The 14,053-nt window shown below is 40.6% G+C and overlaps 1 protein-coding gene across 2 annotated transcripts in view; it reads right to left on the bottom strand.

Annotated features, from left to right (window-relative positions):
* Nucleotides 1-14,053, bottom strand: part of si:dkey-172j4.3 (diacylglycerol kinase eta) — a 48,072-nt gene that overhangs the window by 17,100 nt on the left and 16,919 nt on the right. Inside the window, exons 11-19 of one of the 2 annotated variants that reach the window (XM_062444948.1) lie at nucleotides 10,853-10,940; nucleotides 9,680-9,771; nucleotides 7,496-7,595; nucleotides 6,203-6,268; nucleotides 4,697-4,868; nucleotides 4,478-4,579; nucleotides 3,609-3,693; nucleotides 3,406-3,513; nucleotides 174-270 (exon numbers count right to left, since the gene is read on the bottom strand). In XM_062444948.1, coding sequence (XP_062300932.1) covers nucleotides 174-270; nucleotides 3,406-3,513; nucleotides 3,609-3,693; nucleotides 4,478-4,579; nucleotides 4,697-4,868; nucleotides 6,203-6,268; nucleotides 7,496-7,595; nucleotides 9,680-9,771; nucleotides 10,853-10,940 — 910 coding nt within the window. The remainder of the gene's footprint in view (nucleotides 1-173; nucleotides 271-3,405; nucleotides 3,514-3,608; nucleotides 3,694-4,477; nucleotides 4,580-4,696; nucleotides 4,869-6,202; nucleotides 6,269-7,495; nucleotides 7,596-9,679; nucleotides 9,772-10,852; nucleotides 10,941-14,053) is intronic. The other variant, XM_062444949.1, reaches the window with a different exon arrangement.

The following is a 14,053-nucleotide window of genomic DNA, read 5'->3' as shown; positions in this document are numbered from 1 at the left end:
AAGAAAGAGAGAAGAGAGAGGAAGAGAGGATGTTAGAAAGGATTTGGAAGAAGAACACAGGATGTGAAAGGAAAAACAGCTGAGAGCATTTTGTCTCCTAAAAAAAGAAGCAGCCACAGTTTCTTTTTTAGGAGTTGAAACTCTCTAAGTGTGCGTCTGAGTGTTTATCTGACCTCCAGCTGAACTCGCTGCTCCAGGTTTTTGTACGTCTTCTGGACGAGTTCTTTGGTCCCCAGCACTCCGTACCACATCATGTTCTTGGTGCGACTGCTGCAGGAGGAAACACAGGAAGAGGAAACCAGTCAGCGCTGTTCGGTTCTAACACTGCTTTCGTCTCTTTTGTTGTATCTGTTTTCTTTTAACCTTCGTTTCATCCTCCGTCTATTTTGATTGTTCCTTCTTTCCTTCCTTCCGTCTGTCCTTCCTCCCTCCCTCTTTTTTCCATCCCCCTTTTCTTCCTTCTTTCCTTTCCTTCCTCCCTTACTTCTTTCCTCTGTCCTTCTTTCTTTCCTTCCTCCCTTCCTCTTTTCCTTTCTCCCTCCCTCCCTCCCTCCTTCCTTCCTTCTTTCCTCCATCCTTCATTCCTTCCTTCCTTTCATTCCTCCCTTCTTTCTTTCCTTTCCTCCTTTCCTCCCTCCCTCCTGTCCTTCCTTCCTTCCTCCTTTCCTTCCTTCCTTCCTTCCTTCCTTCCTCCCTTCATTCCTCTCTCCTGTCCTTCCTTCCTTCCTCCTTTCCTTCCTCCCTCTTTTCCTTCCTTCTTCCTTCATCCTTTCCTTCCTTCTTCCTCCCTTCCATCCTTCCTTCCTCCCTCCTGTCCTTCTTTCATCCTTTCCTTCCTTCTTCCTCCTTCCTCCCTCCTTTCCTTCTATATTCCTCCCTTCCTCCCTCCTTTCCTTCCATCTTCCTCCCTTCATCCCTTCTTTCCTTCCTTCTTCCTCCCTTCCATCCTTCCTTCCTTCCATCCTTCCTCCCTTCCTTCTTCCTCCCTTCCTTCTTCCTCCCTTCCTTCCTTGACTCGAGGACAACACAAGGGTTAAAGGGTTGCTTACTTTTCATCATCACCTCCCTGAACACTAAGAAGTCTTTGGATAGGGTGGAATGTGATTTACCATTTTATATTTCTTGGTTGTTTGGACTTAAAATGACCTCAACCTGAACTAAACACCTTTATTTATCCCCTAAAGGCGTCTTTAGACTCTTAAGATTCCTGCGCGTCACACAGTGAGAGATGCATGTGATAAAATCTCGGTTGTGATCTGTGTTTCAGAGAGTGAAATACCAATTTGAGGTGTGTCAGATTGCACAATGAATGCGTGTTAACTTGTTGTGCTGCAATGCAAACAGGAAAAAAAAAGTGCATGCGAGAACAGGCTCACGTTTTAGATATGTAGCAAAACAGTAAATGTGTCTTTTTTCTTCCTCTTTGGTTTGGTCCTAAATTTCTAACTCTCTTAATGGACGTTTGCAATCTGTAACCATCGTTTTCCATTGAAAACCAAAGATTTTACCACATTTCACACTGTGTAAAGACGTCCGCAAATGGGCGATTGGTTGTGCTTCAGTGTAACACAGGATAAAAACATAAAAAATGGCATGTAATCAGCTCATGTTTTGAGTATGCAACAAAACAGTAAATGTGTATTTTTTCTTTCTCTCTTACATTTTTTTTTTTTTTTTTATTACTTTATTTACAGTTTTTAACTTTACAAAACTGTACAACACATAACACAGTAAAGGAACAGTCACACATAAAAGAAAACAGAAGAAAAGAAAAAAAAAAAAAAAAAAAAAAAAAAGGGGGGCTGCCAGACATTTGTAAATTTACCTTTTACATAAATAGACTCACAGAAGGAAAAACATAGTTGCAGTTGTTAAAGTAAAGCAAGTACCATGTGAAAGTTTAAGTCAGGTATCACACCTGACATTGGGTCAGGAAGGGTCCCCAAATTCTCTCGAATCTGTTCTGTTCATTGGGTTTGTGCAGGCGCAGTCTTTCCATTTGAATAACCGATAACATCTCGCTGAGCCAATGAGCGAAGGTGGGAGGAGTGGTAGACTTCCAAGTTAAGAGAATAAGTTTCTTGGCCACCACCATCCCTAGGTGCAGAGCGACCTGAGTGTCATGCAGAAGATCAGAAGTCTCATCCGAGCATCCAAGAATGGCCAGCTCATGGTTAGGCTGAATGGCTCTGGAGTAGGCTTTTGACAAATGTTCAAATATAGCTGACCAAAAATTGTGCAACTTAATTTCTCTCTTACATTTTAAACGGTGCAGACACATTGTTAGAGTTTGGTCCTAAATGTCTGACCAGTCACGATTTTGTTGCAGGTTATTGGTGGAAGTTTGAGATCTATAACCATCATTTTCTATTGAAGACCAAAGATATTGACATTTCTATACAGTGTAAAGAAACCTTTAAGTATCAGCATTTATTAATAGTTTACGGTTCTTGTTTTCCAATCAATCAACTTTCTTTGCCACCAAACGGACAATTGTTTGTGCAGCAGTGTAACACAAGATAAAAACATAAAAAGGACATGAACATACAGCAAATATAAAAAGATCAAGTAAGTAAAAAAGCAAGAAGAGTACAGAAATATAAGCAAATGTCGTAGTGTCTAGGATTTGGGGTCCTGAGAAAGTTTGTGTGCTCAAGTCCATACAGAACAGAGTTTGGCTAAGGGGATGAAACAGCTGTTTTTGGTAATGGTTTTCAGTTAGTTTTCGGTAATGAGACTCTAAAAACAGAAGCAGAAGGTAAGATTTGAAGCTATGAATGTAGAGAAGAGGAGCTGTCACCCTGAACAGACTCTGCTTTCTTTTAATAACTGCTTGTTAAAACAGAACAGACAAGAGTTTCTGTTGAGTACCAACGATACGACTGCAGACTTTTACCACTCAATCCAGTAATAGAAGACCAACAAATAAAATAAACACTCAATAAAAGATCATACTCTGATGATCTCTGTAGCTACTGAACCCCTTGTGCATCACCCTGAAGCTGCAACCTCAATACAAATTATCTAGAGATCCATCGCCAGGGATTTTAACATCGACTCTCTTTATATGCAGACGATTCAGTGATGTCTCTGTCTGACTCCATCTCGTTTGTGTCCAGTATTATTAAGGATGTCATGCATTAATATGTGGTATATATCTAAAAGAGATGTAACTGCATCACTGAGATAAACATCCTCACTTTTAATGAAGAAGTGGAGAGAAATAAGTGTTGATAAAACTCTAGTAGAAGCCTTTATGTGCAGCTTTTCTGAGTATATTTCGATATACTTTAAAAAGGGAAAAGTATGATTATAGGCTTGATGTTATCAGGTTGTAATTGGTTTGTATGTGTGTGTGTGTGTGTGTGTGTGTGTGTGTGTGTGTGTGTGTGTGTGTGTTCATACCTGCACTTTTTAGGGTGTTCGTCTCTCTTGTTGTTAAATTCGAGGGAGATCTTGGCGTCCAATCCAATGCCAAAATAGTTGTTCATGACGCACTTCTCTGAACATTGTCTACAGAGGACAAAAACATCATGTAGATTGTTTATTATCAACTCAAAGAGCCGACGATTAGCTGCAGCTGGTATGTGAAGGATTAAAAGACTTACACAGAGTCCTCATTGAAGGTGACAGTGTTGAGGCTTTCTGGTTTCTCCAGGACGATGGGGGAAGTCGGACTTAAGCTTCCTTGACCTGGAAAACGGCATTTATGAGTAAATAAAATGCTTTAAAAGTTCAAATAGGTCTCATATTAAAGCGATGGTTCAGCGTAATTTCGACCTAGTGTCATATGCACCATTACTTATATCTAAACACCGCCTCAGCCCTTTTTTTTCATTTGGTCTCAAATGAACAGAGCACCTTCGAAATTGAGCCACTCATCTTCACGTTCGATGTGCTCTGTGCGGGACCTCGCGCAACCACGCTAGATTTCGACGATGTTTACAGCTTTAGCAAGTGTAGTAGTAAGTGTTTATTTTAATAAACTCCTGGTGTACTTACAAACTTTCCAATGCATCGATTTATGAGTAAAGACCCTATTTGTACTACTGTAGAAGTTTGATAACAATCCAGGCATTATTAGTGGAGTAATTTACGAGATACACTGTTGGTCCCGTTAGCGCCTGTACTAAGCAATTGGGCTGATAGCTCTAAACTCCACCAATTTGAGACCACATTTTAAAAAAGGGCTGAGGCGGTGATTAGATAGACGTCATGTTGCATATGACGCTAGGTTGAAATTACGCCGAACTATCGCTTTAAATGACGATTGAATGAGGTTTGATTCAGTGGTTCAAATTATGGCTTATTTGCGAAGGAACAAGTCAACTTCAAACCTTCGTAAGACAAAATAAGGTAGTTTGGCTTTTTAAAACACTAATGTAGGTTATGTTAAAAAGTCGGACAGTGTTTCGGAGAGTGTCCCTTCACTTCTTCCGCCTCCTGAGCTCAAACCAACACTAAAATGGACACTTACTACGTGGCTCGGCATCCTTCAGCTCCTCGCTGTTTTCTCTTTTGATGGAGGACGAGGACGGCATCCTCTGCACCTGCGTGTGTCGGTTCTGCTCGTCCACCACTGAAAAAAGGACATCATCAGTGAACCGCACGCTCTCAAAGTTCGCTCAAGACAAAATGATACGAGCAGAACGATTTACAAGAGAGAGAGGAGAAGAGTTCATGGCCGACTTCTTACCTTTCTCGGCCTGTTCGATGATCTGCCTCAGGGCTTTTTTCAGGCTGTTGGCTCTGAGCATCAGCTGCTCCTTGGACCTGTACGTTTTACCCTCCGAGCCCGACTCACCACCACTTTCGCTGGGGCTCGGACTACGGCCCTCCTGGCTGGGCACAGATCCAGCTGGCACCACCTGGATAGAAATCAAAGGAAAAAGAAGAAAAGCTTGTTGTCATAAATCTAGTAAACGAATCGCTATAAAAAAAAATACACATTCTGGTAGATTCCTGTGAAACGTTCCCTCCGACTTCCCCTTCAGGATTTATTGAGCTTTATGAGCAAGGCATTAGCATACTGTTATAGCACCAAAGCAGCAGTATTTAACGAGTAAACGTCTCCTCAATCAAACATTTTTACTATCGCTGTGGTACATTATAGTATTAAGACACGTCCTCCCTCTTGTTTCTGGTTGATTCTAATTTACAGGCAGACGTGTTTGAGGATGCAGATATCTGTGTTTTATTCATAAATATGAAACAAAACTTGATTGAAAAGCCAAAGCTCTCCTTTCATTTATGTCTTTTACTTCAAAAGGAATCTGAAATCACAGTGATTGTATTTCTTCTAGAGCAGGAGGATGGAAGAAAGGAGGGATGAGAGCATGTAAGGAAGGAAGGAAGGAAGGAAGGAAGGAAGGAAGGATGGAAAAGACATGAAGGAAGGAAGGAAGGAAAAGAAGACATGAAGGAATTAAGGAAAGAAAGAAAATAAGACATGAAGGAAGGAAGGAAGGAAAAGAAGACATGAAGGAATTAAGGAAGGAAAGAAAATAAGACATGAAGGAAGGAAGGAAGGAAAAGTAGACATGAAGGAAAGATGGTAGGAAGGAAGAGAAGACAGGAAGGATGGACGGAAGGAAGGAAAGAATATAAAGAAGACATTAAAGAAGGAAGGAAGGAAGGAATGAAGGAAGGGAGGAGAAGAAGGAAGAAAGGAAGGGAGAAGAAGAAGACAAGAAGGTAGGAAAGAAGGAAGGAAGGAAGGAAAGAAAAGAAGACATGAAGGAAGGAAGGAAAGAAAGAAAGGAAAAGAAGACAGGAAGGATGGAAGGAAAAGAAGACAGGAAGGAAGGAAGAAAGGAAGGAAAAGAAGACAGGAAGGATGGATGGAAGAAAGGAAGGAAAAGAAGACATGAAGGAAGGAAGGAAGGAAGGAAAAGAAGACATGAAGGAAGGAAGTAAGTAAGTAAGTAAAAAAAGACAGAAAGGAAAGATGGAAGAAGGAACAAAAGGAAGGAAAAGAAGACATGAAGGAAGGAAGGAAGGAATGAAAAGAAGACATGAAGGAAGGAATGAAACAGGGCAAACACACATTTTGTTTCAGAGATCAGCTTTTCCATTTCGGAGCGAATCCCTTCATCTTGTAAATGACTTCAGGTTGTTTAGTAATTTTAATCAGAGGTGCAGCGGCTCTCGTTTCTCTCTCCGACTATCACATGTTGATTATAATTGGTTTCTGTGTTATTACCTGAGCCTCCGCTTCCTCGCTTAAGGCCTTGACGAGGGAGTCGAGCTTCTCGTTGAGCAGAGCGCACTGCGGGAGAGAAGTGAGAAGAGAGAGAGAGAGAGAGATAAAGAGACGTTTTTATGGATTTTATTGTTTATATATTGCTCCCTTCAGAAAATCATATGAGCGTAAAGTGGAAGAGACAGTAAAAAGCATCGATGGGCAAAGAACTTTAAATTCTCATTCAATGAAGCTGCAGCCGAATAAAACCAGCTTGGAATCAATACTCAGTGCGTTGAGGTCTTTATTTGAAGAAGCAGTTGACAAATTTCCCACAGGGGCATCGATAAAGCGTCACGTTATTTTGGGGAAAAGACGGATAACTGCGATAAAGCGCCTCGACAGGAGTTTTACACCTCTGCTGGGTAGAAAAATGAAATGTCTCCAATCAGACTTCTTTTCCTCTCACAGGGATTCTTCTTTTGCACTTTCTAACTTTTTCTACCTGCTGGTGACAGACAGTGCTGGCACATTACGTTTAACCCTTTATAGTCCAAGTAGGAGCTACTTTATTTTTCTCTTTAACCTTTGTGTCGTCCTCACGGGTCAAATTGACCACGTCTGTTTTGACTGTTACTTCTTTCCTCCCTTCCGTCTGTCCTTCCTTCCTTCCTTCCCTCCTTCCTTCTTTCCTTCCTTCTCTCTTTTCTCCCTTCCTTCTTTCCTTCCTTTACTTCCTTCCTTTCTTCCTTCCTCCATCCCCTTTTCTTCCCTCCTTCCTTCCTTCCTTCCTTCCTTCCTTCCTTCCTCTTTTCCTTTCTCTCTCCCTCCTTTCCTTCCTTCCTTCCTTCCTTCCCTCCTTTCTTCTTTCCTCACTCCCTCCTACCTTTCTTCTTTCCTTTCCTCCCTCCCTCCTTTCCTTCCTTCCCTCCTTCCTTCCCTCCTTCCTTCCTTTACTTCCTTCCTTCCTTCTTTCCTTCCTTCCTTCAGGCAGCGACTATCCAGTTGAACTTTATTCTGAAGGAGAGCAGGAAGCTTGTGATATCCTGTTAAATCTACCTGCAGTGTTTGGACTGTTTTCTTACTTTTACAGCAGGTGTGAAAATATAAAGAAGGAATGGTGATATTGAACCTTCAACTATTTCTATCTCACTCTGTCTATTACACACACTCACACACACACACACACACACACACACACACACACACACACACACCTACACTTGTCCACCAGCTGATGTTATACAAGCTGTTACATAACACACACACATGACTGTACACACACACACACACACACACACACACACTATTTACCTTCTTAGCCATGGCGTCGGCCTCCTCCTTGTTCTCTGTGGCTCTCTCGTACGCCTTCCCAACCTCCGCCACAAAATCATTCACCGTCCCACACAGAAACCTGACGAGAAGGGAGGAGATGGAGTGCACACAAAGAGAAAGAGAGAAGGGTGAGGGTTAAGTACAAATTAACGGGATAACACGTTTTGGTGAGTCACACACACACACACAGACACACACAAACATATCCGCCTCTCTGCCTTGTCAGCTACGTCGCCTCCACACTCACTCAGTCACTATTTACTCACATCTGTTGCATTGCTGCTGCTGCTGCTGCTGTGTGACTCAGCAGGGAGGTTTCTCCTAATTCACACGGTACCTCGTGCAGTTATGAAATATTGGAAATATGCAAGAACATTTTGTTTATGTAACTCTCGTTCTCCCCTGCAGCTCGGCAGGTGACGAGTTTTAGATTTAGATTATAGTGTTTTAGCCAGTTTGTTGTTATTGTTTGAAAAGCAGGAGTGTTGCGCAATCTGGAGTGTTTTGCAAAAGGCTGTGGAAGTGTTACTGAATATAATGCAAATAACAGAATGAATCAGTCATGTGTCATATTTAAAAGTATTGTTTCAGGAGTTTAACGTTTAACTGCACAGTGTAAGAGGACATTTTGGTTTTTGGTTGCTTTCTCATCATCTCACCCTTAAAAACAAAACATGCAAATAATGATTCTGAATGTAGTGAGAGTTTATCCGCCCACCGGCAAGATATTCATTTACATATATCACCAAAAAAAATCATTATAATTTATCAGTGGGATTGTTGCAAGAGTGAAGAAACACTAAAATAACCAGCAGCCAAAATGCATTACTTTTATACATGATGTAAGTTTTTGATTTATCTGACGATTAATGTCTATTAAATGTCAGAAAAAGGTGAAAAATACCTCTTAAATTAGCTGTTTGTGTTTGATAAACAACACAAACTCACATGTGAGAAGCTTCAATGATCAAATGTTTGATTTATTTTGCTTAAAAAGTGACAAATCAATACATTTCCTGTTATATAACTGATTGATTAATCCTCTAATCATTTCAGCTCTGTTGAAACAGTAGCAGAAGTGTTGCTATCAGCTAACATTATGTAATCTACTCTCTGTACTTTTACTCTTGTGGACTTATCAATGATTAATCACTGTGTTGTATTTCTTATATGGCCTTAATCTTTTACTGATGATGATACTGACTTTAAATGAGTTGAAGAAACAGTTAAAGCTGATTTATCGTAGCTTGCTAAAGGCTGGAGGAAAGCGTCTGGCTAATATGGAGACGACTGAAACCTTTGTTCATTGTGCAAAACAGTGCAAAATATCAAGAGAACTACCATAAATAAGCCTTTTTGTCTTCTTTAATGCTTTTTACTGCACTAATTCTTTTTTAACACCTTTACTCTGATTTATTATTTATAGTTTCTCATCTATTGTCTGCTCTATAATCACTATCATTGAGTTTGTTGTCTAATATATTGTTTTGCACAGTTTATCAGCTGCACTACAAGAGTACAGTAATATGAAACAACCATAAAAGCCTAAATCTTTATGTTTCTGTCACTAAAATAAGGTTTAGTGCTCTTAAATCGATGATTATGGTGGAAAACTAAGACAGAAATTCAACGTTGAGCGCTTCTTCTGTCACTTATCAGTCAAAACCTGTTAAAAATAAGTCATTTAATGCGTTGAAAATGTACTTTTGAGTGTCCGAGGTGTCTGCAGAAACCCCCCCCCCGCCCACACACACACACACACACACACACACACACACACACACACACACACACACACACACACACACACACACACAGACACAGATCTGTGGAGGAGGAGGAGAGAGCTTTGTAATGGCTGCCACACTTTTCCCCCCCAAAGGAAGACTAATGTACTAATGCATCAGGGACGACCCCTAAATACTGATTCATCTGTCACCTTCACTTTCACTCTGTGTGTGTGTGTGTGTGTGTGTGTGTGTGTCCTGAGGGAGGAAGCCAAAATAAATCAATACCTTTTGAACAGACACTCACTTCTCCTCGTGTCTCTTCTCTTTTGTTCCCTCCCATCTCATCCTTCACCTGCTTCCTCCTCCCTTCTTAGTTTATGTCTTCTCCCCCCCTCCCTGCTTTTGCCCCCCCCCAGTTTTTAAAGGTACGTACTTGGCGGAGGAAATGACGTCACTGTGTTTGTCCGAGTCCAGGATCTTGGCGAGGTGAGTGGCCACGGAGTCTGCATACTGAGTGATGTGAACCTGAGACACAAGAGAGAGAAAAAGGGCTGATTTAAATCTATTCTTTTAGTCATTTAACCTTCATGTCGTCCTCCTGGGTCAAATTGAACCCGTCCTTCATTCCTTCCTTCCTTCCTCTCTTTCCTCTCTTCCTTCTTTCCTTCCTCCATGCCCCTTTCTTCCTTCCTTCATCCCTCCTTCGTTCCTTCCTTCCTCCCTCCCTCCTTCTTCCCTTCCCTCTTTCCTTTCTTCCTTCCTCCCTCCCTCCTTCTCTCTTTCTTTTCTCCCCATTACCTTCCTTCTTTCCTCTGTCCTTCTTTCCTCTTTTCCTTTCTCCCTCCCTCCTTCCCTCCTTCCTTCTTTCCTCCCTCCCTCCTACCTTCCCTCTTTCCTTTCCTCCTTTCCTTCCTTCCTTCCTCCCTCCTTCCATCTTCCTCCTTTCCTTCCTTCTTCCTCCCTTCTTTCCTTCCGTCTTCCTTCCTTTCTTCTTCCTCCCTACTTTCCTCCATCCTCCACTCTTCAATCATGACCTTACAACCCACTTCAACAGAAAAGCTTCATGTAACGTGACTTTAAAACATAATTTATCTGAAAACATCTATAAAAACAGTAAAAGTATGAATCAACTAATTTCTTTGCATTCATTTTCTGATAGTTAATGCCCATAAAATACACTTTGCCTATTGATTTATGTAGGTTTTGAGGTGTTTTGATTGGCGGTCGCCCAAAAAACTCCTTATATATTTGATCCAATCAGCCTTTAAATAACTTGATAAACATCTATTAAGAGTTGAAGGGCTGAATTTGGTTGTTCAGGTGCAGAATAAAGCTGTAGTTTTAAATCTGCTGCATTGTCCTTTTTTAGGGAGACCATTCAAAATACAGAATACTGCATTTCGTCAACGTCTACACAACTCCCCGTCGTTCAGGTCTGATTGCTTTGGCTTCCAGCTGCCAACCTCGATTGATTCTCAGCGGATGTTTTCCCCCAAAAAAACTGGTGAGATTTGGCTTTGTGGGGCTAATTTATAGACGCCATCTGTCAGAGAAGCTGGGGCGACTTTTCCTTTTCCTGCAAAAAGCTTCCTGTCGAGTAATTTACCTGCAGAGGAGAATCGAGGCCGTCGTCTTCCTTCACTATCGGCGAGTGTTTGTTGACGGTCGGCACTTCGTATGTCATCACGCTCCATCTAGAAAAAGACACACACACACGGAGGTTAAGCACCAGAGAATAAGAGTTAGGGGTTATAATAAAGCTTTATCATCGGCCAATCAGACGCGAGATAGGAGGCAGCGAATTTAAACACTGAGCCTTTGTGTCCTTTCTCCTATCTAGTGATTTGTACTGCTGATAAAAACAAAACAAAATCAACAGAAACGTAGTTCAAGTTGAGGACAAAGGAGTTTAAACACATGCAGAACAAGTATAAGCTCCATATTTGTTCCTTTTTCATCACATTTTTGCATTTTTATTTACTTTAAAATGCATTTACTGTCACTTTAAATAAGAAAATCTACCTACCAGCACCTTTAAAGCTTGTTAAAAATAACATATGATATCTTGTTTGTTTAATTTGTGCAAAAAACTGAAGTGAAAACAAACAAAGAAAGACGAGTGTCGGACTATTTCCTGGCAGGAATTGACTTCCTCGTGCTACGCTAAGCTAAACAGGTGCCGATTCCAGCTTCATACCTGCTGTACAGACACAACATGTGATCTATATCAGCTAAAAAAAAAACAAGGTTAGATTCCTCCTAATTAGTAGCGCAGAGCAGCAAAACACAGCTGCAACAACAGATGTAGTATATGCAAAAAAATGTGCAACCTTCAATACAAAAAAAAGGCATTCAATTAATTATTGGTCGCTATAATTACATCTACTTTGAAGCTGCCTGTTTCTTCTGTTTTCATTGTAAATCAACATAATCAAGACATTTTATATTTCCTTTTGAATATGTCCAATCTAGTTGTTGCTTCAAGATATTTGCACCCAAATCCTGAAAGTCCCAGTGCCATTTTCTTCCCTTATTGCCATACTTTCGTCTTGTTTTATGTCTCTATATGTTTGAATTTGTTGGAGACATTTGATATGACTGTGGCCTTCATCAGAGTCATCATACAGACACATTACAAGCAGCATTTATATAGTTAAAAACAAGAACGAAAAATCAGAAAGGCAAAAAAATAACCAATAAAATGCATCCAGATATGTATCAGCCAATGGATAATCCACCAAGATGGATTGGGTACATGGTAATGTGACTTCATTTCCATCATTGTCCCAGTTAGGCAAGGGAGGGTATCAAATAAGAGACGTGTATGACATCATATTTGGTCCATAACCAGAAAAATACACCCTAAAATATAAACTATGTGTCTATATAGCATATCAAATAGATTTTCGACTATATTTTTCTGGTTCTATAACAAATTTCATGATGACCCAGATAAAGGCTACAAGCCGAAAGGCGTTGGTCTGTTAATAATATATATATTACAAGTGTTGCTGGAGCTTTGACTTCCATTACAAGCAGCATTTATATAGTTAAAAACAAGCCAATGGGTTATCTAACAAGGTGGGTTGGGAACATGGTCATGTGACTTTAGGCCAATCATTGTCCCAGTTAGGCAAGGGAGAATAAAATACACCCTAAATAACATAAACTGTCAATATAGCATATCAAATAGACACAGTTTAACTGTTGTCTTCGAGTTAAGGAAGGAAGGGAGGAAGAAGGATGGAGGGAGGGAGAAAGGAAAAGAGGAAGGGATGAAGGAAGGAAAGAAGGACAGAGGAAAGAAGGAAGGGAGGAAGGAAGGAAAGGAAGGAGGGAGGGAGGGAGGAAAGGAAGGAAGGAAGGAAGGAAAGAAGGAGGGAGGAAGGAAGGAGGGAAGGAAAGAAGGAGGGAGGAAAGAAGGAGGGAAGGAAAGAAGGAGGGAGGGAGGGAGGGAGGAAGGACAGAAGGAAGGAATAAAGGGGATGGAGGAAGGAAAGGAAGGAAGGAAGGAAAGAAGGAGGGAGGGAGGAAGGAAGGAGGGAAGGAAAGAAGGAGGGAGGGAGGAAGGAAGGAAATACAGAAGGAAGGAAGGAGGGAAGGAAAGAAGGAGGGAGGGAGGAAGGAAGGACAGAAGGAAGGAAGAAAGGGGGATGGAGGAAGGAAAGAAGGAAGGGAGGAAAGAAAGAAAGAAAAGGAGGGAGGAAGGACAGACGGACGGAAGAAAGGGAGGAAAGAAGGAACAGTCAAAGCAGACGGGGTCAATTTGACCCGGGAGGACGACACAAAGGTTAAATATCTATAACGAATTTCATGATGACCGTAATAAAGGCTACAAGCCGAAACGCGTTGGTCTGTTATTAATAAAGTTCAAGAATGCACATTAAACACCTGTGTGAGGTAAAAGCTGCTTTATCTCAGCTCAGATCTATATATATAAAAACGAGGAAGTGCAGCAGAATGAGGAAAAGTTGATGACAAAGATGATTAAAAAAGTTGACGGTTGTAAAAATATGTGAAGCGTTCAATGACACACACGTACTGCAGTCGGGCACGTAGGGCACATTCTTTCAGTTTCAAGCATCGGATGTGTGAAACCTCATCTTTTTTTTCCTTTCTTGTTGATGATAGACTGACTTGAATAGCACCACAGCTCAAAACCTCAAGGCTGCTGTAACAAAGATGAAGCCTTTACTGTGCACGACTTGAACCGTGGGAAGTCTTGAAAGACGTCGGTATAAATGAATGTGAACAGTATGTGTCACATTTTTACACCTGATTCTCGATAGACCGAAAGTACCACATTTATAGATATGAAGTGTAAGTAGAAGGTGGTAACTTATACATGTACATTATAACTGCGACTATCAATCTGCCAATTCTTCCCCCCATTTTCCAATCAGTAATTTTGCTTATAAACTGTCAGAAAATGATAAAAATACCACATTATGGAAAGGTTACGTTATGAAATGTCTTATTTTGTACATAAAAATCATCTAAAACTCAAAGATATTTACATTTATATCATGTATGACAAAGAAAAAGCATTAAATTATCACATTTGAGGAGCTAAAAGCAGCAAATGGGTCATGCATATTTCCTTAAAAATCACTAAAACTGTTATTTTATTATTTTCTGTCGATCGGCTACTCGATTAATCGACAAGCCTTATTTAATAGTTTAAAATAAATCGACTAATTGTTATCAGGCCTGTCACTATAGTTACATTATCGACTTATTGTACATTAACATAATTATCAATATAATCCTGTCTATATATCGTTTTAGCGATCGTCTCCTTCAGATA

The sequence above is a fragment of the Scomber scombrus genome, chromosome 23 (genome assembly GCF_963691925.1).
Source record: "Scomber scombrus chromosome 23, fScoSco1.1, whole genome shotgun sequence".
Taxonomy (NCBI): Eukaryota; Metazoa; Chordata; class Actinopteri; order Scombriformes; family Scombridae; genus Scomber; species Scomber scombrus.
The sequence above is the reverse complement of the archived record's forward strand: the minus strand, read 5'-3'. Positions and strand labels throughout refer to the sequence as shown.